The sequence below is a fragment of the Cherax quadricarinatus genome, unplaced genomic scaffold (assembly GCF_038502225.1).
Source record: "Cherax quadricarinatus isolate ZL_2023a unplaced genomic scaffold, ASM3850222v1 Contig928, whole genome shotgun sequence".
Classification (NCBI taxonomy): Eukaryota; Metazoa; Arthropoda; class Malacostraca; order Decapoda; family Parastacidae; genus Cherax; species Cherax quadricarinatus.
The window spans coordinates 54,371-82,031 of NW_027195954.1; the positions used below are offsets into that span (position 1 = coordinate 54,371).

Consider the following 27,661-nt stretch of genomic DNA (forward strand, 5'->3'; position numbering starts at 1 on the left):
TGCAGGAGTCACCATAACAGTGTTGCTGTGTTGCAGGAGTCACCATAACAGTGTTGCTGTGTTGCAGGACTCACCATAACAGTGTTGCAGGAGTCACTATAACAGTGTTGTGTTGCAGGAGTCACCATAACAGTGTTGCTGTGTTGCAGGAGTCACCATAACAGTGTTGCTGTGTTGCAGGAGTCACCATAACAGTATTGCAGGAGGCACCATAACAGTGTTGCAGGAGGCACCATAACAATGTAGCAGGAGTCACCATAACAGTGTTGCAGGAGTCACCATAACAGTGTTGCAGGAGGCACCATAACAGTGTAGCAGGAGTCACCATAACAGTGTTGCAGGAGTCACTATAACAGTGTTGCTGTGTTGCAGGAGGCAGCATCAGCAACATGTATGGGATGGTACTAGCCAGACATCACACACACCCAGACATCAAATTGAAAGGATCTTCGTCCACCAGACCTCTGGTGGTGTTGACCTCTGATCAGGTGAGTAGCAGAGAGAAAGAGACAGTGAGAGAGGGAGTGTGTGTAGGACAGAGAGAGAGTAGAGACAGAGGGAGAGACAGAAAGACAGAGTAGAGACAGTCAGACAAAGGCAGAGAGATACAAACAGAGGGAGAGAGAGAGAGTAGAGATAGACAGAGGGAGAGAGAGAGTAGAGATAGACAGACAGACAGTGAGACGTGAAAAAAAGCATAGTGGTTAGGAATTAATAATAATAATAATAATAATAATAATAATAATAATAATAATAATAATAATAATAATAATAATCTTTATTTCTACCAGTAAATGTACAAGGTATACAGACCGTAACTGACATCAGTGATATACTACTGTATAGAAACCACTTGTTATGCTCAGCATTTGAGGCAAATTAGGCTAATTTTGTCCCAGGATGCGACCCACACCAGTCGACTAACACCCAGGTACCTACTTGCTGCTAGGTGAACAGGGACAGCAGGTGGCTTAAGGGAACACGCCCGATGGTTCCACCCGTACCTGGGATCGAACCATAGCCCACAATGTGTGAGCACTGTGTGAAGTAACGAGAAGTGAATTAAGTGTAGAGGAGAGAAAAGAGTGGATAAAGAGGAGACAGGAATGGAATGAAGAACAGATAGAGAGGATTGAGAGAGGAAGCAAGTAAGTAGAGATGGAGAAATGGAAAATAAATGATAAACATAAACAGTGAAGTGTAATAACGACATCATCTACCTTATACCCATGTTGTGGGTGGTAGTCACCTCATACCCATGTTGTGGGTGGTAGTCACCTCATACCCATGTTGTGGGTGGTAGTCACCTCATACCCATGTTGTGGGTGGTAGTCACCTCATACCCATGTTGTGGGTGGTAGTCACCTCATACCCATGTTGTGGGTGGTAGTCACCTCATACCCATGTTGTGGGGGTAGTCACCTCATACCCATGTTGTGGGGGTAGTCACCTCATACCCATGTTGTGGGTGGTAGTCACCTCATACCCATGTTGTGGGGGGGTAGTCACCTCATACCCATGTTGTGGGGGTAGTCACCTCATACCCATGTTGTGGGTGGTAGTCACCTCATACCCATGTTGTGGGGGGGTAGTCACCTCATACCCATGTTGTGGGGGTAGTCACCTCATACCCATGTTGTGGGTGGTAGTCACCTCATACCCATGTTGTGGGGGGGTAGTCACCTCATACCCATGTTGTGGAGGTAGTCACCTCATACCCATGTTGTGGGTGGTAGTCACCTCATACCCATGTTGTGGGGGGGTAGTCACCTCATACCCATGTTGTGGGGGTAGTCACCTCATACCCATGTTGTGGGTGGTAGTCACCTCATACCCATGTTGTGGGGGGGTAGTCACCTCATACCCATGTTGTGGGGGTAGTCACCTCATACCCATGTTGTGGGTGGTAGTCACCTCATACCCATGTTGTGGGGGGGTAGTCACCTCATACCCATGTTGTGGGGGTAGTCACCTCATACCCATGTTGTGGGTGGTAGTCACCTCATACCCATGTTGTGGGGGGGTAGTCACCTCATACCCATGTTGTGGGGGTAGTCACCTCATACCCATGTTGTGGGTGGTAGTCACCTCATACCCATGTTGTGGGGGGGTAGTCACCTCATACCCATGTTGTGGGGGTAGTCACCTCATACCCATGTTGTGGGTGGTAGTCACCTCATACCCATGTTGTGGGTGGTAGTCACCATACCCATGTTGTGGGTGGTAGTCACCTCATACCCATGTTGTGGGTGGTAGTCACCTCATACCCATGTTGTGGGGGTAGTCACCTCATACCCATGTTGTGGGGGTAGTCACCTCATACCCATGTTGTGGGGGGGTAGTCACCTCATACCCATGTTGTGGGGGTAGTCACCTCATACCCATGTTGTGGGGGTAGTCACCTCATACCCATGTTGTGGGTGGTAGTCACCATACCCATGTTGTGGGTGGTAGTCACCTCATACCCATGTTGTGGGTGGTAGTCACCTCATACCCATGTTGTGGGGGTAGTCACCTCATACCCATGTTGTGGGTGGTAGTCACCATACCCATGTTGTGGGTGGTAGTCACCTCATACCCATGTTGTGGGTGGTAGTCACCTCATACCCATGTTGTGGGGGTAGTCACCTCATACCCATGTTGTGGGTGGCAGTCACCTCATACCCATGTTGTAGGTGGCAGTCACCTCATACCCATGTTGTGGGGGTAGTCACCTCATACCCATGTTGCGGGGGTAGTCACCTCATACCCATGTTGTGTGGGGTAGCCACCTCATACCCATGTTGTGGGTGGTAGTCACCTCATACCCATGTTGTGGGTGGTAGTCACCTCATACCCATGTTGTGGGTGGTAGTCACCTCATACCCATGTTGTGGGGGGTAGTCACCTCATACCCATGTTGTGGGTGGTAGTCACCTCATACCCATGTTGTGGGTGGTAGTCACCTCATACCCATGTTGTGGGTGGTAGTCACCTCATACCCATGTTGTGGGTGGTAATCACCTCATACCCATGCTGTGGGGGTAGTCACCTCATACCCATGTTGTGGGTGGCAGTCACCTCATACCCATGTTGTAGGTGGCAGTCACCTCATACCCATGTTGTGGGGGGTAGTCACCTCATACCCATGTTGTGGGGGGTAGTCACCTCATACCCATGTTGTGGGGGGTAGTCACCTCATACCCATGTTGTGGGTGGTAGTCACCTCATACCCATGTTGTGGGGGGTAGTCACCTCATACCCATGTTGTGGGTGGTAGTCACCTCATACCCATGTTGTGGGTGGAAGTCACCTCATACCCATGTTGTGGGTGGTAGTCACCTCATACCCATGTTGTGGGTGGTAATCACCTCATACCCATGCTGTGGGGGGTAGTCACCTCATACCCATGTTGTGGGTGGCAGTCACCTCATACCCATGTTGTAGGTGGCAGTCACCTCATACCCATGTTGTGGGGGGTAGTCACCTCATACCCATGTTGTGGGGGGTAGTCACCTCATACCCATGTTGTGGGGGGTAGTCACCTCATACCCATGTTGTGTGGGATAGCCACCTCATACCCATGTTGTGGGTGGTAGTCACCTCATACCCATGTTGTGGGTGGTAGTCACCTCATACCCATGTTGTGGGTGGTAGTCACCTCATACCCATGTTGTGGGGGGTAGTCACCTCATACCCATGTTGTGGGTGGTAGTCACCTCATACCCATGTTGTGGGGGGTAGTCACCTCATACCCATGTTGTGGGTGGTAGTCACCTCATACCCATGTTGTGGGTGGCAGTCACCTCATACCCATGTTGTGAGTGGTAGTCACCTCATACCCATGTTGTGGGTGGTAGTCACCTCATAACCATGCTGTGGGGGGTAGTCACCTCATACCCATGTTGTGGGTGGCAGTCACCTCATACCCATGTTGTAGGTGGCAGTCACCTCATACCCATGTTGTGGGGGGTAGTCACCTCATACCCATGTTGTGGGGGGTAGTCACCTCATACCCATGTTGTGTGGGGTAGCCACCTCATACCCATGTTGTGGGTGGTAGTCACCTCATACCCATGTTGTGGGTGGTAGTCACCTCATACCCATGTTGTGGGTGGTAGTCACCTCATACCCATGTTGTGGGGGGTAGTCACATCATACCCATGTTGTGGGTGGCAATCACCTCATACTCATGTTGTGGGTGGTAGTCACCTCATACCCATGTTGTGGGTGGTAGTCACCTCATACCCATGTTGTGGGTGGCAGTCACCTCATACCCATGTTGTGAGTGGCAGTCACCTCATACCCATGTTGTGGGGGGTAGTCACCTCATACCCATGTTGTGGGTGGCAGTCACCTCATACTCATGTTGTGGGTGGTAGTCACCTCATACCCATGTTGTGGGTGGTAGTCACCTCATACCCATGTTGTGGGTGGTAGTCACCTCATACCCATGTTGGGGGTGGCAGTCACTTCATACCCATGTAGTGGGTGGCAGTCACCTCATACCCATGTTGTGGGGGGTAGTCACCTCATACCCATGTTGTGGGTGGCAGTCACCTCATACTCATGTTGTGGGTGGTAGTCACCTCATACCCATGTTGTGGGTGGTAGTCACCTCATACTCATGTTCGGGGTGGCAGTCACATCATACCCACGTTGTGGGTGGCAGTCACCTCATACCCATGTTCGGGGTGGCAGTCACCTCATACCCATGTTGTGGGTGGTAGTCACCTCATACTCATGTTGTGGGTGGTAGTCACCTCATACCCATGTTGTGGGTGGTAGTCACCTCATACCCATGTTGTGGGTGGCAGTCACCTCATACCCATGTTGTGGGTGGCAGTCACCTCATACCCATGTTGTGGGGGTAGTCACCTCATACCCATGTTGGGGGTGGTAGTCACATCATACCCATGTTGGGGGTGGCAGTCACCTCATACCAATGTTGTGGGTGGTAGTCACCTCATACCCATGTTGTGGGTGGTAGTCACCTCATACCCATGTTGGGGGTGGCAGTCACCTCATACCCATGTTGTGGGTGGCAGTCACCTCATACCCATGTTCGGGGTGGCAGTCTCCTCATACCCATGTTGGGGGTGGTAGTCACATCATACCCATGTTGAGGGTGGCAGTCACCTCATATCCATGTTGTGGGTGGCAGCCACCTCATACCCATGTTGTGGGTGGCAGTCACCTCATACCCATGTTGTGGGTGGCAGTCACCTCATACCCATGTTGTGGGTGTTAGTCACCTCATACCCATGTTTGGGGTGGCAGTCACCTCATACCCATGTTGGGGTGGTAGTCACCTCATACCCATGTTGGGGGTGGCAGTCACCTCATACCCATGTTGTGGGTGGTAGTCACCTCATACCCATGTTGTGGGTGGTAGTCACCTAATACCCACGTTGGGGGTGGCAGTCTCCTCATACCCATGTTGTGGGTGGTAGTCACCTCATACTCATGTTGTGGGTGGCAGTCACAACATACCCATGTTGTAGGTGGTAGTCACCTGATATACATGTTGGGGGTGGCAGTCACCTCATACCCATGTTGTGGGTGGTAGTCACCTCATACCCATGTTGTGGGTGGTAGTCACCTAATACCCACGTTGGGGGTGGCAGTCTCCTCATACCCATGTTGTGGGTGGTAGTCACCTCATACTCATGTTGTGGGTGGCAGTCACTATCATGTGGGAGTTCGATACGTGGATTAGGGTAGAAATACTCACGTAGGCTGTTTTACGTATAATTGCTGTTATGTGAACAGAGCTCTTGCCAGCCGTTACCTATCTCCTTGGTTACACTCGTCAAACTGACTAGGCGGCTGGGCAGTACCCCGTAGTGGGTGTTTTGAAATAGTGTCAGCTCAGCACAATATGAAGACCGTGACTCAAGACGGTTGGTCGTGAGTCAACGGACACTGGTTACTGGTAACTGGTTACTACGTTACTACTACTGAGATTACTGGTAACTGGTTACTACGTTACTACTACTGAGAGCTCGGCGACGCTAACGTATGTCGTCCCGACATACAACTAATACAAACTAGAGATGGCAGGTATACGGCTTGGGCTGATTCTATACAATGTCAAAGTACACAACATGAAACATTATAGATACATAAGTAGAACATTGGAATGAAAGCTTACGTAACTGAAACTGTAATGCAATACAAGGTATACTATAGTACAACTTAAAACTCAACAAATGAACAACGAACTCAACATTGAGATTACAAGTGATAAAAACAAAAATTTTGATCGATCGATCTGTATTCGTGTGATCTACGGATTCCGAGGAAGGAATATATACAAAGAAAGAGTGTTTAACAGAAAGGCAGATTCGGTGCACGCAAATCTAGACTGTTAACTCTCAGAATGCGGAGAGAACACGAACACAAAAAAAAAATTCTTGAATACTGATAACTTGATACTGTAACTATTCATCTATACAGGTTATTTACATTTAACCCCAACTCTGCTAGGGTAAGATTGGCATATGCAGAATGGGTGTCATCTCTAGGGGGATCAAACTCTATAGCATTGGCTAACTCATGCTGTATTTGAGGCAAATCTGAATTGGAAGTTACAAATGATACTTGAGGATTTCTCAATACCTGTCGTGTACGTAGGGAATAACGACATTCAGGTTGATCGTCTGACTGAGTATCAGAGGAAGAGAGTACAGGATCAGGAGGATTGTCAGAGTCTGTCACATTAGTCTGGGTTGGAACATCATTATCATCACATACTAACTTCATATGATCCAAATGCGATTCTTTATACTGACCAGTACTAATCTCTCTAACCTTATACTTATTACCAGTGATATGTTCAACTACTCGATAAGGACCAACAAACTTTTGATCAAGCTTTGGCATTGCAGACGTTTTGTTAAAATTAGTCAACATAACTCTCGAACCTACTTTGATTTTAGATGGCTTTACTCGAGTATTTGCGACTCTTGTAAATTCAACTGTTGATTTATGAAGTGTTTCACGGATTCTTCTAAAAACACTTTGAGCTAAGCTGGTACGAGTTGCTACGAAATCATCAGGGTTGTAATTTGGTTTCGGATTAGAATATAACAACTCATAAGGCAAACGTTTATCTACACCATACAATGCATAATGTGGAGTGTCACCTATAGAAACATTGTAAGCAGAATTTATAGCACACTGCACATCAGGTATAACTTCATCCCAAGTTTCACTATTGGGATTGATAGTGGCTCTCAATACATCAAATACTTTCTTATTGGTTCGTTCCGCTAACCCATTGCTGGCAGGATGATGAGGAACAATGGTGGATTTAGTGATCTTGTACAAGGTACACAAATTTTCAAGAATTTCATTACAGAATTCACCTCCATTATCTGTTACTAGGGACTTAGGGGTGGTATGCCTGCAGATAATGCGTTCTTTAAACGCTTTAGCTACTGTCTCGGCAGTCTTATCTGCAATAGGAACTAACTCGCAATATCTGGTGAAATGGTCTACCATAACACACAGATGTTTGTTACCTTGGAGGGAACATCGGAAATTAGTTAACAAATCTAGCGCAACTCTTTCCCAAGGTTCGCTAGTAGTTGGATACACTTGGATTGGATTAGGACCATTAGCATTGCCTTTATGTTGCATGCAGACACTACATTTCCTAACATACTCAGAAATATCAGTTGCCATACGAGGCCAAAAGTATTTCAATCTGGCTTGTTTTACTGAACGATCCATACCAGGGTGTGCAACACCTGGTACATCGTGAACTAGCTGTAAGGCTACATTCACTAGTGACTGTGGAATTACTAACTGGTATACTCTTCTGCTTGGAGTACCCAACTCGGCTGTTCGATACAGTAATTCTTGGTTCATGAGAAAGTCACTGATGGGAGCTGGTGGCTTCACAGTCAGAATAAGATCTTCCTGGAGCAGGAATCGAATCACCAGAACACAAGGGATCGGTTCTTTCTTACTGGAGGAATGAACAAACTCGGTGGAGTGGATGACTCCCCCCGGTTGAAAAATTAATGCTATAACACATAATATGAGCAAGGGAGAACGAATCTACTATCTCAAACTGCAAGCACAGGAGAAAAGAAATGAACACGGTAAACAATGCTGATATTCTGAGTCGCACACAGTGGCACGAGGTATCAACTGTAAAGAAACTACACTTACAAACTTTAACAACGTGGAAGTTACTCGAGAAATAACTTCTTACAATGCACTGATTACTGTCAACTAGGATGGGATCACAATCTGAAACACAAGGGACAACAAACACTCAAGTGAGCACACTAGCCACAGAAACGTCTTTCTGCACGGCTTGTGGCATCAGCAAGAGATGGCATAACTCGTTGCAAGTAAAGTTCTTCTCAAAGCGTCCCCTGGGAAGGAACGAATACTTGAACAAGTCGCCATCGCAAGGATAGTAGAGCACTATCGTGCGTGCATGATATTGTGGCTGGAGTCCAGACAGGAGTGACAGTATTACTAGTGCCTGACCGCTCGGCTACGTTAATAAGTAATTCACGGATCTATAGGAACTTAATCTGAACTTCACATTTCGCAGCACTTTAACAAATCTCAGATACAAGCTGTGAGAACAAACACATTGCTCAAGGGCTAGGTATTGTCTTTCAGTCAGTAAGGGAATGTTGGTACTGAGGACTGATTCATATTGACTTTGACTGGCATGATACACTAAGTGAACATTCAAAAGTGACTGGGACATGATCTCAGTGAACTTACTCAAGGGCATAAGGCAAAAAAAATAGAGAAATGACACAGTAAGCTTAAGTGGAAGAAAATGCTTAACAATTCTGCAGAATAATTTCTAAATACACTGCAAGAAGAAAGAAAACTCAATTTAAAGGACTATTGACAAAAATAAAAAAATTTACATTGAAATATACAAGTAAAAATATTACTGGAGACTGAATTAAATGCAAAATGAGCTGTCTTTACTCTTGCTAATAAAAAAATTAATTAAATTTTTAAATCAATGTGAAAGTGTAAAATAAAATTATTAAATTGTTAACTGGGAAATGTAAGTATTTTCTAAGAATGCATAGACAAAATTAAATTATAAATCATAAAAATAGCAATAAAAGAAAATAATTCACTGCAGAACAGTTCAACAAAATAAAGTATAGAAATAATCACTGCAGTAATAAAGTGTCACTGGGAAAACTCAGGTAAAATAATGAATTAAAATTATGAAGATCAACAAAAAAAAAAAATAAACTGATTGAACACTTTAACTCTTAATTGTAAATTAGACAAAACAATTTACTCAAACAGAGTAAGGAAAACACTTTACGTTAAAAGTAATTGAAATTGCATCAAGAGTGAATTTGTTCAAGAATATAAAAATATGAAAAAATTAAAACACAGGTACAAAACAGGGAATATGACACTTACAGTGACGGAGCACCCAACAGTATGAATTTATTCTTACAACAAATTCCTGCTGTGACTGATACAACAAAAATCTTGCTGTGACTGATACGACAAAAATTTTGCTGGCAAAAATAATGGTACACAGTCTGCGAAAAATTAGAGGAATGAGACACTGTTGGCATACGAAAAAATGACACACATAGAAATAAATGGAAAATTTGGTATACTGCGGTAAATATCACTGCAGAATACAACGCTGAAAGAATACAATAAAAAAAAAATGAATCACTTCACACAGAGTGACTGACTGGTACACTACACAATAATACTTACTACAGACAGGAGTAGCATAAAGAAAAAACACAGCAGAAAAATATAAGATAAGTGAAAACACTGAAAAAAATATTCTAAAAATACTGAGTCAAAGAAAATACTGCGTTTACACTGAAAACACAAGGTTTAGAGTACACAAACAATTTACTATAAATATCTCACACACGCAAATGTCTTTAAATGCAAGAAAAATATCTCAAGAAAATTATCACTGAAGTCGGGAGTAGGAGACGGGCGGTGAGTACTGGTGGTGGCGGGTGTATGGTGTCCCGCGGTGATGACGCCTCCGACATTCACTGTTGTCGTGAAGAATGTGCTTTCTAGGCGAACTCACATAACTGGCTTTATCTCGTTGGCACCAACTACAATCTCTTGACCAATTATGTGAGCCAAAACAGTACTAGGACCCGGTACAAGGGTACAAACAACCACAGGTAGATGAGGTGTCTAGTGGTGGGAGAGTGGTGGGTATGACTCTCGCTGGGGTACTGCCGCGCACCCCGGGTGGTGGGAGAGTGGTGGGGGGGGGGACGCTGGGGGTACTGCACACTATCTGTCCAGTAGGTCGTAGTTACTGCACACTGTCCAGTAGGTCGTAGTTACTGCACAGTATCTGTCCAGTAGGTCGTAGTTACTGCACACTATCTGTCCAGTAGGTCGTAGTTACTGCACACTATCTGTCCACTAGGTCGTAGTTACTGCACAGTATCTGTCCAGTAGGTCGTAGTTACTGCACACTATCTGTCCAGTAGGTCGTAGTTACTGCACACTATCTGTCCAGTAGGTCGTAGTTACTGCACACTATCTGTCCAGTAGGTCGTAGTTACTGCACACTATCTGTCCAGTAGGTCGTAGTTACTGCACACTATCTGTCCAGTACGTCGTTGTTACTGCACACTATCTGTCCAGTAGGTCGTAGTTACTGCACACTATCTGTCCAGTAGGTCGTAGTTACTGCACAGTATCTGTCCAGTAGGTCGTAGTTACTGCACAGTATCTGTCCAGTAGGTCGTAGTAACTGCACAGTATCTGTCCAGTAGGTCGTAGTTACTGCACACTATCTGTCCAGTAGGTCGTAGTTACTGCACACTAACTGTCCAGTAGGTCGTAGTTACTGCACACTATCTGTCCAGTAGGTCGTAGTTACTGCACACTATCTGTCCAGTAGGTCGTAGTTACTGCACACTATCTGTCCAGTACGTCGTTGTTACTGCACACTATCTGTCCAGTAGGTCGTAGTTACTGCACACTATCTGTCCAGTAGGTCGTAGTTACTGCACACTATCTGTCCAGTAGGTCGTAGTTACTGCACAGTATCTGTCCAGTAGGTCGTAGTTACTGCACAGTATCTGTCCAGTGGGTCGTAGTTACTGCACACTATCTGTCCAGTAGGTCGTAGTTACTGCACACTATCTGTCCAGTACGTCGTTGTTACTGCACACTATCTGTCCAGTAGGTCGTAGTTACTGCACACTATCTGTCCAGTAGGTCGTAGTTACTGCACACTATCTGTCCAGTAGGTCGTAGTTACTGCACAGTATCTGTCCAGTAGGTCGTAGTTACTGCACAGTATCTGTCCAGTAGGTCGTAGTTACTGCACACTATCTGTCCAGTAGGTCGTAGTTACTGCACACTATCTGTCCAGTAGGTCGTAGTTACTGCACACTATCTGTCCAGTACGTCGTTGTTGCTGCACACTATCTGTCCAGTAGGTCGTAGTTACTGCACACTATCTGTCCAGTAGGTCGTAGTTACTGCACACTATCTGTCCAGTAGGTCGTAGTTACTGCACACTATCTGTCCAGTAGGTCGTAGTTACTGCACAGTATCTGTCCAGTAGGTCGTAGTTACTGCACACTATCTGTCCAGTAGGTCGTAGTTACTGCACACTATCTGTCCAGTACGTCGTTGTTACTGCACACTATCTGTCCAGTAGGTCGTAGTTACTGCACACTATCTGTCCAGTAGGTCGTAGTTACTGCACACTATCTGTCCAGTAGGTCGTAGTTACTGCACAGTATCTGTCCAATAGGTCGTAGTTACTGCACAGTATCTGTCCAGTAGGTCGTAGTTACTGCACACTATCTGTCCAGTAGGTCGTAGTTACTGCACACTATTTGTCCAGTAGGTCGTAGTTACCTGTGCACAGCCTAATAACGCTAGCCAAGATTACAGGTAAAAATTATTTTCCCAAGAACTAGGTCCCAATATTTCGGTAGCTAAGCAGGTTTCAGTAGATTAGATTTTACCACCTAAGTGGCTAGTTTAGTGTGCGCCCCCTTTCCATCCTGTGAAAGGTAGTGCAAAAGCCTATAGATACAAAGTAGGCCTAGGAACTAGGCCCTAAAAGAGTTTACACGAGTATATTTGGATTTATATCTACAGTTCATTTATCTGTTGCAAACAAATTTGAGAAATTTGTTTTAATGTGTTTGGTATCTTATTTTCGTTAATAAGGTATCTAGGCATATCACATATTTTAGTATGTCTATATTTCTCAGTAAGTAGGCAGTTAATCACAGTTAATCATAGTGATCATAGTGTTTGCCAGATACTTTGTATTTGGTTTGATTATCTGTGTGTCACCCAAACTGCCAGAAGTACTTGCAACCAAGCCTAAGCCTGGTCACTTCGACATCAGTCAGTCTGTTCACATTGCAAGTTGCTCCATACACATACTTACGTTCATATTATCGTATTTGGTTATAGATCTGCTAGGGCTTTTAACTGCATTCACATGATATTCGGTTTCAATATTTACTTTTTTCCTAACATTATTTCTAATGTTAGACACAAACAGACCAGAAACGAAGTCTTTACACAATGAATTCAGTTGTAATCCTGCTTGCATTCTTTGACACGGCAACAGAAGTGAGAGAAGAGAGAGAGAGACGAATGGGTAAGTTACATATTCTTGGGCTACAAGGTGCTTGATACTGTACCGCGCGAGAGATTAAGTCAAAGTTTAGAGGGGCAGACAATGATGGCAATTATTACACTACAAACCATACTACGGGCGGGGATAGAACCCGCGATCAGAGAGTTATAAAACTCCAGACCGACGCGTTAGCCACTGGGCCAGCTGCCTACAATAAGATTCATCCAACCAGTTGGGTGAATCTTATTGTGTGGTATGGTTTGTTTGCAATCGTTTCATTACGATTTCGTGAGTCGAGTTATTACACTACAGCAGATTAAAGAATATATAATGAAAGGAAACAGAAAATAATCGTCAACGAGGGTTTCCACGAGGATCAAATTTAAGAAAAGTATTTTCTGTTATATCTGACCAACATAGTGGAATATACATCCGCTGATAAATTCCTCTTCACAGATGATGTAAAGATAACGAGGAGAATATCAACTGGAGAGAGAGAGAAAAGCAGTAACTAGATTTGGATAAAGAACAAGATTAATCAGACAAATGGTTATTGGAATTCCACCCAATCAAACATTATTAAATATTAGTAAGTGAAAGGTCGGAACTGAAGTATAAAGTCCGGAAAAGAATAAGGAACAGAGACTAGCAATCTCCTTAGAGTAAAAAGATCTATGGAATGAAACATTCTGCCAGCCAGTGGCTTCTTCAGTCTAATACCTGACAGGAAGGGAACAACGAGTAACGGAACATGACGAGGTGTCAGAGTGGGCGCATGTGTCGAGTGGGGTTCCACAAGGGTCAGTACTAGGTCCGGTGCTGTTTGGTATATAAATGAGTGACATGACAGAAGGGAATGATTCAAGCTGCAAAGCCTGATCCAAGTGCAGAGTCATTAAGCTTGGGGAAGGTCAAAGAAGAGAGCAGACGGAATACAAGCTCAGGGGCCAAAAGTTGCAAACCTTACTTACGGAAAAGGATCCTGGGGTGAGCATCATACCGAGCACATCTCCTGAGGTGCACCTCAACCAAATAACTGCTGCAGTGTGTGGGCGCCTAGCAAACCTAAAAATAGCATTTCGATATCTAAGTAAGGAGTTATTCAAGACCGCACACCGTGTACGTCAGACCTATATTGGAGTATGCAGCACCTGGCCAAGCACGTCAAGAAATTAGACAAAGTCCAAAAGTTTGCAACAAGATTAGTTCCAGAGCTAAGGTGTATGTCCTATGAGGAGAAGATAAGAGAACTCAACCTGACGATACTGGACAACAGGAGGGACAGGGTGGACATGATAACGATATATAAAATACTGAGAGGAACTGACAAGGAGACAGGGGCAGAATGTTACAGAGATGGGACACAACAACAAGGGGGACACAACTCATGTTGAAAACTCAGATGAATCATAGGAATGTTAAAAAGTGTTTCTTCAGCCTTAGAGTTGTCAGGGAGTGAAGTAGTGGAGGCAGGATCCATATATAGCTTTAAGAAGAGGTACGATAAGGCTGTTGGAGTGGGGAGAGAGACTTTGTAGCTACTTTCGAAGTAGTGACACAAGCTTATAAACGACAACCAGCACGGTTTCAGGGAAGGAAAATCCTGTGTCACAAACTTACTGAAGTTTCATGACAAGGTGACAGAAGACACGAGAGAGAGGGGTGGATAGACTGCATTTTCTTGGACTGCAAGAAGGCCTTCGACACAGTTCCTCACAAGAGGTTAATGCAAAAGCTAGAGGATCAGGCACGCATAACAGGAAAGGCACTGCAGTGGATCAGAGAATACCTGACAGGGAGGCAACAACGAGTCATGGTACGTGACAAGGTGTCAGAATGGGCACCTGTGACAAACGGGGTTCCACAGGGGTTAGTCCTAGGACCAGTGCTGTTCTTGGTATATGTGAATGACATAACGGAAGGGACAGACTCAGAAGTATCCCTGTTTGCAGATGATGTGAAGTAAATGAGGAGAATCAAATCGGTCGAGTTTCAGGCAGAACTACAAAGAGACCTGGACAGGCTACAAGCCTGATCCAGGAACTGGCTCCTGGAATTTAACCCTGCCAAATCTAAAGTCATGAAGATCGGGGAAGGGCAAAGAAGACCGCAGACAGAGTACAGTTTAGGTGGCCAAAGACCGGGGTGAGTATAATACCAAGCACATCTCCTGAGGCACACATCAACCAGATAACTGCTGCAGCATATGGGCGTCTGGCAAACCTAAAAATAGCGTTCCGATACCTCAGTAAGGAATCGTTGAAGACTCTGCACTTAATATACGTCAGGCCCATATTGGAGTATGCAGCATCAATTTGGAATCCACACCTGGTGAAGCACGTCAAGAAATTAGAGAAAGTGCAAAGGTTTGCAACAAGGCTAGTCCCAGAGCTAAGGGGATTGTCCTACGAAGAAATGTTAAGGGAAATCGGCCTGACAACACTGGAGGACAGGAGGGTCATGGGAGACATGATAACGACATATAAAATACTGCTAGGCATTGACAAGGTGGACAAAGACAGGATGTTCCAGAGATGGGACACAGAAACAAGGGGTCACAATTGGAAGTTGAAGACTCAGATGAGTCAAGGGGATGTTAGGAAGTATTTCTTCAATCGCAGAGTTGTCAGAAGTGGAATAGCCACTTCTGACTCTCTTCCTGCTCATGGAGCAGGAAGAGAGAGAACCTAGTAGCAGTCAGTGAAGAGGCAGAGCCAGGAGCTATGACTCGACCCCTGTATCCACAAATAGGTGAGTACACACACACACACACACACACACACACACACACACATTATAATACCATTAGGCACCAGTAATAACTATAGATCATTAATATATGAAGTGGTGATAATAATAATAATAATAATAATAATAATAATAATATCATTATTTCTACAAGTACATGTACAAGATATACAGGCCTATCTGATATCAATGACTTACTACTTTACAGAAAGTCGCTTGTTATTCAGATCATTTCGGGCAAATCAGCTCAATTTTTGTCCCAGGATGCGACCCACACCAGTCGATTATCACCCAGGTACCCATTTTACTGATGGGTGAACATAGACAACCGGTGTAGGAAAAGACGCCCAATGTTTCTACCCTGACCGTGTGAAGCGAGAGCTGTACCCACCAGGCCACGAGCCTCCGTGGCGCTAGTTGGTGGCAGTAATATGAGTATCATCATCAAATAGCAGTAATAGTAATTACTAGCTGTCTTGTGTGTGGTTGTCTCATCCTACAGAGTCACTACTCCTTCAAGAAAGGTGCAGTGTGGCTGGGCTTGGGTACCGACAATGTGGTGTCAGTGGAGACAGATACCTACGGCAGAATGCTACCCCAGGCACTGAGGAAGGCGGTGAAAGAAGCTAGGGAGAGGGGCGGGGAACCGTTCTTCGTGGGCGCCACTGCAGGAACCACTGTATTGGGAGCCTTCGACCCACTAGAGGAGATCGCTGACGTGTGTCAGGAGGAAGGACTGTGGCTCCATGCTGACGTAAGTCCTCAAGCTGACTCTGGTTCCTACCATATAAACATCACAAAGGAAATTTCGCTCCCTTTTCCCTTGTTGTTTTAACCTTTCAAGAGAGTTAACTGCCTTGATGTCGGTGAAGGGTTCTTGATCCAAGATACTGGAACTATTCTCCACTCCCTTGGATCCAATCCGATTATCACACTTTCCCCGTTCTCAGTATCCCCATAAATGTAATAATAATAATAATAATAATAATAATAATAATAATAATAATAAAAGGACACAGATACAACTAATTTAGCATTTTATTGTGACAACATTTCACTCCTGAAGAGCGAAACGTTGCACAATAAAATATCACATTAGTTGCATTTGTGTCGATAATTCTGCCATTATTATTACTACTAATAATATTAATAACGCCTGCCAATGATTTTTGGTGATGTTTGCAGGCGTGTTGGGGCGGCAGCGCCATCCTCTCCAACACACACAAACATCTCTTGCAAGGAATACACAGGTTGGTCAAAATCTGACATATAATGTTGAGTGAGAACAACACATGTACGGCATTTATTTTGGAAAATGTGTCCCTAGATAAGCTTTATCAAGTCATATAAATAACACACACACACACACACACACACACACACACACACACACACACATACACACACACACACACATAGAGTTGTCAGGAATAGTCTAGCAAGTGAAGTAGTGGAGGCAGGAACCATACATAGTTTTAAGACGAGGTATGACAAAGCTCAGGGAGCAAAAAGAGACAGCACCTAGTAGCAATCAGTGAAGAGGCGGGGCCAGGAGCTGAGTCTCCACCCCTGCAACCACAATTAGGTGAGTACACACACACACATACATATTCCACAACGCTCTAACCCACGGGACCATACAGTCCTACAAGAATCACGCACCCATCAGAGCTAGGTGTTGTAACATGATCCGAGGACATATGTGGTGGGTGACCTGGGTGTGTGATTCTTGTAAGATTGGTCCTGTAGGTTAGTGCGTTGTACAATTTTCGCTCACCATGAGGCAGGTTAAAACACACACTAACATTATATATATATATATATATATATATATATATATATATATATATATATGTGTGTGTGTGTGTGTGTGTGTGTGTGTGTGTGTGTGTGTGTGTGTGTGTGTGTGTGTGTGTGTGTGTGTGTGTGCAAGACAAGAAACGGTGGGTGGAGGTGGAAATCTTTAACTCAAGTACATTTGCACTTCTCAGTGCGTCATCAGGAGCTATGCAATGTTGCAAGGCAGCAACTGAAGGAGTGAGGGGAAGTTTGTAGGTGTAGTTCCTGCTGCTGGCTCCCACCTGCACTGCGCTGTTCTGAGAAAAAACTTCCCCTCACTCCTTCAGTTGCTGCCTTGCAACATTGCATAGCTCCTGATGACGCACTGAGAAGTGCAAATGTACTTGAGTTAAAGATTTCCACCTCCACCCACCGTTTCTTGTCTTGCACACACACACACACACACACACACACACACACACACACACACACACACACACACACACACACACATATATATATATATATATATATATATATATATATATATATATATATATATATATATATATATATATATATATATATATATATGTCGTGCCGAATAGGCAGAACTTGCGATCTTGGCTTAAATAGCAACGCTCATCTTGCCATATAGGACAAGTGAAAATTTGTGTATGCAATAATTTCGCCAAAATCATTCTGAACCTAACGAAAAAAATATATTTCACTGTGTTTGTTAAGTATTAAATTATTGTAAACAAATCTAAAATATATTTAGTTGGGTTAGGCTAAAATAAATTGTTCTTGTTATGATAAGGTTAGGTAAGTTTTTTAAGTTCCTTTTGGTAAAAAAAAATATAAATTACATTATTTTACAGCATAAAGAAATGTAAATTGTTTTGTATTGTTGTGACGAGACTTGGGGCGGGGCGCCCCCCTGAATGTCAGGGTGGCGCCCCCCTGAATGTCAGGGTGGCGCCCCCCTGAATGTCAGGGGAATTTACTGAAGGCTAAACAGGAACTGTTGTGAAGAATAGAGGATAATAATAATAATAATAATAATAATAATAATAATAATAATAATAATAATAACAATAATAATAATAATAATAATAATAATAATAATAATAATAACAATAATAATAATAATAATAATATCTTTATTTACTACTATATAGAAAGCCACTTGTTATGCTGAGCATTTCCCGCAAATTAGGTCAGTTTTGTCCCAGGATGCCACCCACACCAGTCCACTAACACCCAGGTACCTATTTTACTGATGGGGAACATAGACAACCGGTATAAAGAAACACACCTAATGCTTCTACCCTTGCCGGGAATCGAACTTGGATCCTCGCCGTGTGAAGCGAGAGCTTTAGCCACCAGGCCACGGGCTGTGGGTTTATGGGTTAGTGATCCCTATTCAGTCAGTGTGGAGTGAGACTAGGAACCTGCTGCTTCATCCCTAGATACTTCAGTTAAGATAGACAAGATAAGATAAGATAAGATTTCGTTCGGATTTTTAACCCCGGAGGGTTAGCCACCCAGGATAACCCAAGAAAGTCAGTGCGTCATCGAGGTCCTTAATCTTGTCCCCCAGGATGCGACCCACACCAGTCGACTAACACCCAGGTACCTATTTGCTGCTAGGTGAACAGGACAACAGGTGTAAGGAAACGTGTCGAAATGTTTCCACCCGCCGGGAATCGAACCCGGGCCCTCCGTGTGTGAAGCGAGAGCTTTAGCCACCAGGCCACCGGGCCACCACCCACCTCCGTGCTACACAGTGGGCAGTGTCAGATAATAGTTGTAGATGTCAGCATAGTTGCTGATCCCTGTGTTGTATAGCATATCATAGTATCATCCATGTGCTTTGTTTGACTGTTTGTGTGACGTCACGGGATACAGCTCGAATGTGAGCCGAGCTAGCTACCTCAGCCTCAGTCGGTGTTTGACATAGGCAGGACAAGGCAGAGGCTGGGCTCCGTCTCCCATTACCAGAGTCTGACAATATATCGTTACCATCCAACAAGTGTGTCTACCTTCAACCCTCGATATCTCCTTTTAAGAACCCCTACGATACAGAGGCAGATCTCTGGTAAAGTTGGCCACATTTTTGCACGTGGACCCCAAGATAAATGAATGCATTCACTACTCTCGAGATACTTATGGAGAGGGGTGATGAAGGTCATGGTTACACCTGAGAACTTAAGAACAGGTCCACTGCCTTAGCCTAGTCAGGTCAGTCACATTCACTTAAGGGAGGAGCACGGCATCTGACCTAGTAGCACAAGCTAGTCAGGTCCAACTCACACCCACCCACACCCACTAACCTATTTTTAAAACTACACAAGGTCTTAGCTTCTATGACGGTACTCGGGAGTTCGTTCCTCTGGATTTGAGAGGGACCTGACTTCTCAACATCTGAGTTCTTACCTCTCCTAGTGGCCTACGTCTCACCTCTTGGCGCTATAAAAAGCTCCATCCTGTCACTTCTTCCCCTATTGTTTCATACTATGGAACAATGCTCTTCTCCAGACTGAGGGACCGACCACCTCAAAACTTTAAGGGTGATGGACTGATTACATCGTCTTCAAGTATCTTCCGCTTCTATCAACTTTTCTGTACTTGACTGAAGAAGCCTACTGTGTAGGCGAAACGTTTCATAATAAAGATACCTAACTGTTGCATATGTGTCTTACCTAACAATATCTATATTACCTACACTTGCAACTAATCTTAGCTCATATATCTTATTTCTTAGACTCCTACTATTTGTATAGTAAACCTTAACGGAGCAAGTCACTCGTTGTCCTCTACTATCTCTCTTTGTCGAGCAATTGGTTTGCCTTTAATAGCAACTCTATTTTCAATATTGTCTTTTAAACATATCCCTGAGGTATCCTGGTAACATCTGCTGTTTCCAACCCTTGTACTGCAGCCTGATTGTTTTCCACAAACATCCATACCTCTATAATCTATCAGTTTAAAGTCGCAGACAAGTCATCAGTGACACCCCCATCCCCCCGTCAGTCGAATTGGCTAATGCAACCACTCCAACCCCAGAGAGATGAACCTCAATCCTTGCATACATATCACGTTTGCCGTAGAATTTGTCCCAGTTATTAATTAATGGGATTGCAAGTTCCTTGCAGTACCTGTCTAGCCAGCAATTTATACCAATTGCCCTAGACATTCATTTATTGCCCTCTCCTCTTCTAGGCAAGATGCTACATACGACTGGGATCCCTTCCATAGACCTGACTACTTCTACGGCTGACCTGTACTTATCCAGCAGCTCATGTCTCCTGCCCTTCCCAATGTCATTACCCCCAGCACTGAGATAATGGGCTTGTTCCCATTACCTGCCATAATATTATCCAACCTGCTGACTATTTCCCCCAACACCAGCTCCTGGGAGGCACACTCTTTGTCTGACCTTCCTATCTCTGTTACAGAAAGCGCGGTCTCTCACAATTAGAATAGTCTTACCTTGATTAGCAGGGGAATCAGTGGTACCTTTAACCTCACTAACCACATAGAAATTGAGTATGTATAAAACACTAACCAATCAATGAGCTAAGACACTTTGTAAATAAAACAAAACTAAATGCACTCGTTTTTCATCCCTTTTGTTTTTGTATTTTCATGGCTTATTTTCTCAACAGGGCTGATTCAATATCGTGGAACCCACACAAGATGCTCGGTGTTTCCCTGCAGTGTTCACCTTTTATCGTCAAGCAGAAGGTAAGTAGTACAGTACATCCTATGATACAAAATGTTCTCTCCCGCTACATGACCCGAAAAAGTTTTCCACGAATTGCATAATCCTCGTCCCCTGAACCTCAGTGCAGTGTGTGACATAACCCAGGTCCCCTGAACCTCAGTGCAGTGTGTGACATAACCCAGGTCCCCTGAACCTCAGTGCAGTGTGTGACATAACCCAGGTCCCCTGAACCTCAGTGCAGTGTGTGACATAACCAAGGTCCCCTGAACCTCAGTGCAGTGTGTAACATAACACAGGTCCCCTGAACCTCAGTGCAGTGTGTGACATAACCCAGGTCCCCTGAACCTCAGTGCAGTGTGTGACATAACCAAGGTCCCCTGAACCTCAGTGCAGTGTGTGACATAACCCAGGTCCCCTGAACCTCAGTGCAGTGTGTGACATAACCCAGGCCCCCTGAACCTCAGTGCAGTGTGTGACATAACCAAGGTCCCCTGAACCTCAGTGCAGTGTGTGACATAACCCAGGTCCCCTGAACCTCAGTGCAGTGTGTGACATAACCCAGGCCCCCTGAACCTCAGTGCAGTGTGTGACATAACCCAGGCCCCCTGAACCTCAGTGCAGTGTGTGACATAACCAAGGTCCCCTGAACCTCAGTGCAGTGTGTGACATAACCAAGGTCCCCTGAACCTCAGTGCAGTGTGTGACATAACCCAGGTTCCCTGAACCTCAGTGCATTGTGTGACATAACCCAGGTTCCCTGAACCTCAGTGCAGTGTGTGACATAACCCAGGTTGCCTGAACCTCAGTGCAGTGTGTAACATAACCCAGGTTCCCTGAACCTCAGTGCAGTGTGTGACATAACCCAGGTTCCCTGAACCTCAGTGCAGTGTGTGACATAACCCAGGTTCCCTGTACCTCAGTGCAGTGTGAGACATAACCCAGGTCCCCTGAACCTCAGTGCAGTGTGTGACATAACCCAGGTCCCCTGAACCTCAGTACAGTGTGTGACATAACCCAGGTCCCCTGAACCTCAGTGCAATGTGTGACATAACCCAGGTCCCTTGAACCTCAGTGCAGTGTGTGACATAACCCAGGTCCCCTGAACCTCAGTACAGTGTGTGACATAACCCAGGTCCCCTGAACCTCAGTGCAGTGTGACATAACCCAGGTTCCCTGAACCTCAGTGCAGTGTGTGACATAACCCAGGTCCCCTGAACCTCAGTGCAGTGTGTGACATAACCCAGGTTCCCTGAACCTCAGTGCAGTGTGTGACATAACCCAGGTCCCCTGAACCTCAGTGCAGTGTGTAACATAACCCAGGTTCCCTGAACCTCAGTGCATTGTGTGACATAACCAAGGTCCCCTGAACCTCAGTGCAGTGTGTGGCATAACCCAGGTCCCCTGAACCTCAGTGCAGTGTGTGACATAACCCAGGTCCGAACATTAAAATGGTATAAAATACCGACAGATTGTTAGGTAAGACACATATGCAACAGTTAGGTATCTTTATTTTGAAACGTTTCGCCTACACAGTAGGCTTCTTCAGTCGAGTACAGAAAAGTTGATAGAAGCAGAAGATACTTGAAGACGATGTAGTCAGTCCATCACCCTTAAAGTTTTGAGGTGGTCAGTCCCTCAGTCTGGAGAAGAGCATTGTTCCGTTGTCTGAAACAATATGAAGTTGAAGTGACAGAATCGGGCCTTATATAGTGCCAGGAGGTGAGACGAAGGTTGATTTGGGAGGGCAGGTCCTTCTCAAACCCAGCCGTTCTCACTAGTAGAGGTTGTCGAAGTAGATGGTCTGTACCAAGATACCCTTGTGTTGCAGTGTCTGACAGAATGAACATTAAAATGGTATAAAATACCGACAGATTGTTAGGTAAGACACATATGCAACAGTTAGGTATCTTTATTTTGAAACGTTTCGCCTACACAGTAGGCTTCTTCAGTCGAGTACAGAAAAGTTGATAGAAGCAGAAGATACTTGAAGACGATGTAGTCAGTCCATCACCCTTAAAGTTTTGAGGTGGTCAGTCCCTCAGTCTGGAGAAGAGCATTGTTCCGTTGTCTGAAACAATATGAAGTTGAAGTGACAGAATCGGGCCTTATATAGTGCCAGGAGGTGAGACGAAGGTTGATTTGGGAGGGCAGGTCCTTCTCAAACCCAGCCGTTCTCACTAGTAGAGGTTGTCGAAGTAGATGGTCTGTACCAAGATACCCTTGTGTTGCAGTGTCTGACAGAATGAACATTAAAATGGTATAAAATACCGACAGATTGTTAGGTAAGACACACATGTTCATTCTGTCAGACACTGCAACACAAGGGTATCTTGGTACAGACCATCTACTTCGACAACCTCTACTAGTGAGAACGACTGGGTTTGAGAAGGACCTGCCCTCCCAAATCAACCTTCGTCTCACCTCCTGGCACTATATAAGGCCCGATTCTGTCACTTCAACTTCATATTGTTTCAGACAACGGAACAATGCTCTTCTCCAGACTGAGGGACTGACCACCTCAAAACTTTAAGGGTGATGGACTGACTACATCGTCTTCAAGTATCTTCTGCTTCTATCAACTTTTCTGTACTCGACTGAAGAAGCCTACTGTGTAGGCGAAACGTTTCAAAATAAAGATACCTAACTGTTGCATATGTGTCTTACCTAACATAACCCAGGTCCCCTGAACCTCAGTGCAGTGTGTGACATAACCCAGGTCCCCTGAACCTCAGTACAGTGTGTGACATAACCCAGGTTCCCTGAACCTCAGTGCAGTATGTGACATAACCCAGGTCCCCCGAACCTCAGTGAAGTGTGTGACATAACCCTGGTTCCCTGAAAATCAGTGCAGTGTGTGACATAACCCAGGTCCCCTGAACCTCAGTGCAGTGTGACATAACCCAGGTCCCCTGAACCTCAGTGCAGTGTGTAACATAACCCAGGTTCCCTGAACGTCAGTGCAGTGTGTGACATAACCCAGGTCCCCTGAACCTCAGTGCAGTGTGACATAACCCAGGTTCCCTGAACCTCAGTGCAGTGTGTGACATAACCCAGGTCCCCTGAACCTCAGTGCAGTGTGTGACATAACCCAGGTCCCCTGAACCTCAGTGCAGTGTGTGACATAACCCAGGTCCCCTGAACCTCAGTGCAGTGTGTGACATAACCCAGGTCCCCTGAACCTCAGTGCAGTGTGTGACATAACCCAGGTCCCCTGAACCTCAGTGCAGTGTGTGACATAACCCAGGTCCCCTGAACCTCAGTGCAGTGTGTGACATAACCCAGGTCCCCTGAACCTCAGTGCAGTGTGTAACATAACCCAGGTCCCCTGAACCTCAGTGCAGTGTGTAACATAACCCAGGTCCCCTGAACCTCAGTGCAGTGTGTGACATAACCCAGGTTCCCTGAACCTCAGTGCAGTGTGTGACATAACCCAGGTCCCCTGAACCTCAGTGCAGTGTGTGACATAACCCAGGTCCCCTGAACCTCAGTGCAGTGTGTGACATAACCCAGGTCCCCTGAACCTCAGTGCAGTTTGTGACATAACCCAGGTCCCCTGAACCTCAGTGCAGTGTGTGACATAACCCAGGTCCCCTGAACCTCAGTGCAGTGTGTGACATAACCCAGGTCCCCTGAACCTCAGTGCAGTGTGTAACATAACCCAGGTTCCCTGAACCTCAGTGCAGTTTGTGACATAACCCAGGTCCCCTGAACCTCAGTGCAGTGTGTGACATAACCCAGGTCCCCTGAACCTCAGTGCAGTGTGTGACATAACCCAGGTTCCCTGAACCTCAGTGCAGTGTGTGACATAACCCAGGTCCCCTGAACCTCAGTGCAGTGTGTGACATAAGCCAGGTCCCCTGAACCTCAGTGCAGTGTGTGACATACCTGGTTACCTGGAGGTTATTCCGGGGATCAATGCCCCCGCGGCCCGGTCCATGACCAAGCCTCCCGATGGATCAGGGCCTGATCAACTAGGCTGTTACTGCTGGCCGCACGCAGTCCGACGTACGAGCCACAGCCCGGCTGATCCGGCACTGACTTTAGGTATCTGTCCAGCTCTCTCTTGAAGGCAGCCAGGGGTTTATTGGCAATTCCCCTAATGCTTGATGGGAGGCTGTTGAACAGTTTTGGGCCCCGGACACTTATGGTGTTTTCTCTTAGTGTACCAATGGCGCCCCTACTTTTTATTGGCGGCATTTTGCATCGCCTGCCCAGTCTTTTACTTTCGTAGGGAGTGATTTCTGTGTGCAGATTTGGGACCATTCCTTCCAAGATTTTCCAAGTGTAGATTATGATATATCTCTCCCTCCTGCGTTCCAACGAGTACAAGTCAAGTGCTTCCAAGCGTTCCCAGTAGTTAAGGTGCTTGACAGAACTTATACGTGCAGTAAAGGATCTCTGTACACTCTCTAGATCTGCGATTTCACCTGCTTTGTATGGAGATGTTAATGTACAGCAGTATTCCAGCCTAGAGAGAACAAGTGATTTGAAAAGGATCATCATGGGCTTGGCATCTCTCGTTTTGAAAGTTCTCATTATCCATCCTATCATTTTCTTTGCACGTGCGATCGTGGCACTGTTGTGATCCTTGAAAGTGAGATCCTCAGACATTACTACTCCCAGGTCCCTTACATTATTTTTCCGCTCTATTGTATGGCCGGAGTCAGTAGTATACTCTGTTCTAGTTATTATCTCCTCCAGTTTTCCATAACGGAGTAGTTGGAATTTGTCCTCATTGAACATCATATTGTTTACCGTTGCCCACTGGAAAACTTTGTTTATATCTTCTTGGAGGTTAACCGCGTCCTCAGCAGATGACAGCCTCATGCAGATCCTAGTATCATCCGCAAAGGATGATACGGTGCTGTGGTGTATATCTCTGTTTATGTCTGATATGAGGATAAGGAATAAGATGGGGGCGAGTACTGTGCCTTGTGGAACAGAGCTCTTCACTATGGCAGCCTCCGATTTAACTCTGTTGACCACTACTCTTTGTGTTCGATTTGTTAGGAAGTTGAAGATCCATCTCCCCACTTTCCCAGTTATTCCTTTAGCACGTATTTTATGGGCTATTACGCCATGATCGCATTTGTCAAATGCTTTTGCAAAGTCTGTATATTACATCTGCATTCTGATTTTCTTCCAGTGCATCCAAGGCCATGTCATAGTGATCCAGTAGTTGTGAGAGGCAGGAGCGACCTGCCCTGAACCCATGTTGCCCTGGATTGTACAGATTTTGGGAATCCAGGTGATTTGCAATCCTGCTTCTTAGCACTCTTTCAAAGATTTTTATGATGTGGGACGTCAGAGCTATTGGTCTATAGTTCTTAGCTAATGCTTTGCTGCCACCTTTATGGAGCGGGGCTATATCCGTTGTTTTAAGTGACTGTGGAATTTCACCCATGTCCAAGCTCCTCCTCCATAGTGTACTTAGGGCACGCGAGAGGGGTTTCTTGCAGTTCTTAATGAAAACAGAGTTCCACGAGTCTGGGCCCAGGACTGAGTGCATAGGCATGTTGTCAATGGCTTTTTCGAAATCTATCGGAGTTAGGGTAATGTCGGAAATCTGGCATACATTTATGGAGTTTTGAGGCTCATTCATGAAGAAATCATTTGGGTCGTCGATCCTCAGGTTCCCTGAACCTCAGTGCAGTGTGTGACATAACCCAGGTCCCCTGAACCTCAGTGCAGTGTGTGACATAACCCAGGTCCCCTGAACCTCAGTGCAGTGTGTGACATAACCCAGGTCCCCTGAACCTCAGTGCAGTGTGTGACATAACCCAGGTCCCCTGAACCTCAGTGCAGTGTGTGACATAACCCAGATCCCCTGAACCTCAGTACAGTGTGTGACATAACCCAGGTCCCCTGAACCTCAGTGCAGTGTGTGACATAACCCAGGTCCCCTGAACCTCAGTGGAGTGTGTGACATAAGCCAGGTCCCCTGAACCTCAGTGCAGTGTGTGACATAACCCAGGTCCCCTGAACCTCAGTGCAGTGTGTGACATAACCCAGGTCCCCTGAACCTCAGTGCAGTGTGTGACATAACCCAGGTCCCCTGAACCTCAGTGCAGTGTGTGACATAACCCAGGTCCCCTGAACCTCAGTGCAGTGTGTAACATAACCCAGGTCCCCTGAACCTCAGTGCAGTGTGTAACATAACCCAGGTCCCCTGAACCTCAGTGCATTGTGTGACATAACCCAGGTCCCCTGAACCTCAGTGCAGTGTGTGACATAACCCAGGTCCCCTGAACCTCAGTGCAGTGTGTGACATAACCCAGGTCCCCTGAACCTCAGTGCAGTGTGTGACATAACCCAGGTCCCCTGAACCTCAGTGCAGTGTGTAACATAACCCAGGTTCCCTGGACCTCAGTGCAGTGTGTGACATAACCCAGGTCCCCTGAACCTCAGTGCAGTGTGTGACATAACCCAGGTCCCCTGAACCTCAGTGCAGTGTGTGACATAACCCCCCTGAACCTCAGTGCAGTGTGTGACATAACCCAGGTTCCCTGAACCTCAGTGCAGTGTGTGACATAACCCAGGTCCCCTGAACCTCAGTGCAGTGTGTGACATAACCCAGGTCCCCTGAACCTCAGTGCAGTGTGTGACATAACCCAGGTCCCCTGAACCTCAGTGCAGTGTGTGACATAACCCAGGTCCCCTGAACCTCAGTACAGTGTGTGACATAACCCAGGTCTCCTGAACCTCAGTGCAGTGTGTGACATAACCCAGGTCCCCTGAACCTCAGTGCAGTGTGTGACATAACCCAGGTCCCCTGAACCTCAGTGCAGTGTGTGACCTAACCCAGGTCC

General features: G+C 45.6%; 1 protein-coding gene across 1 annotated transcript in view; it reads left to right on the top strand.

The window, feature by feature from the left end:
- The window catches only part of LOC128691793 (cysteine sulfinic acid decarboxylase-like), a 95,513-nt gene that overhangs the window by 33,615 nt on the left and 34,237 nt on the right, over positions 1-27,661 (top strand). The window contains exons 4-7 of the mRNA XM_070080766.1: positions 373-488; positions 15,846-16,097; positions 16,529-16,593; positions 20,794-20,872. Coding sequence (XP_069936867.1) covers positions 373-488; positions 15,846-16,097; positions 16,529-16,593; positions 20,794-20,872 — 512 coding nt within the window. The remainder of the gene's footprint in view (positions 1-372; positions 489-15,845; positions 16,098-16,528; positions 16,594-20,793; positions 20,873-27,661) is intronic.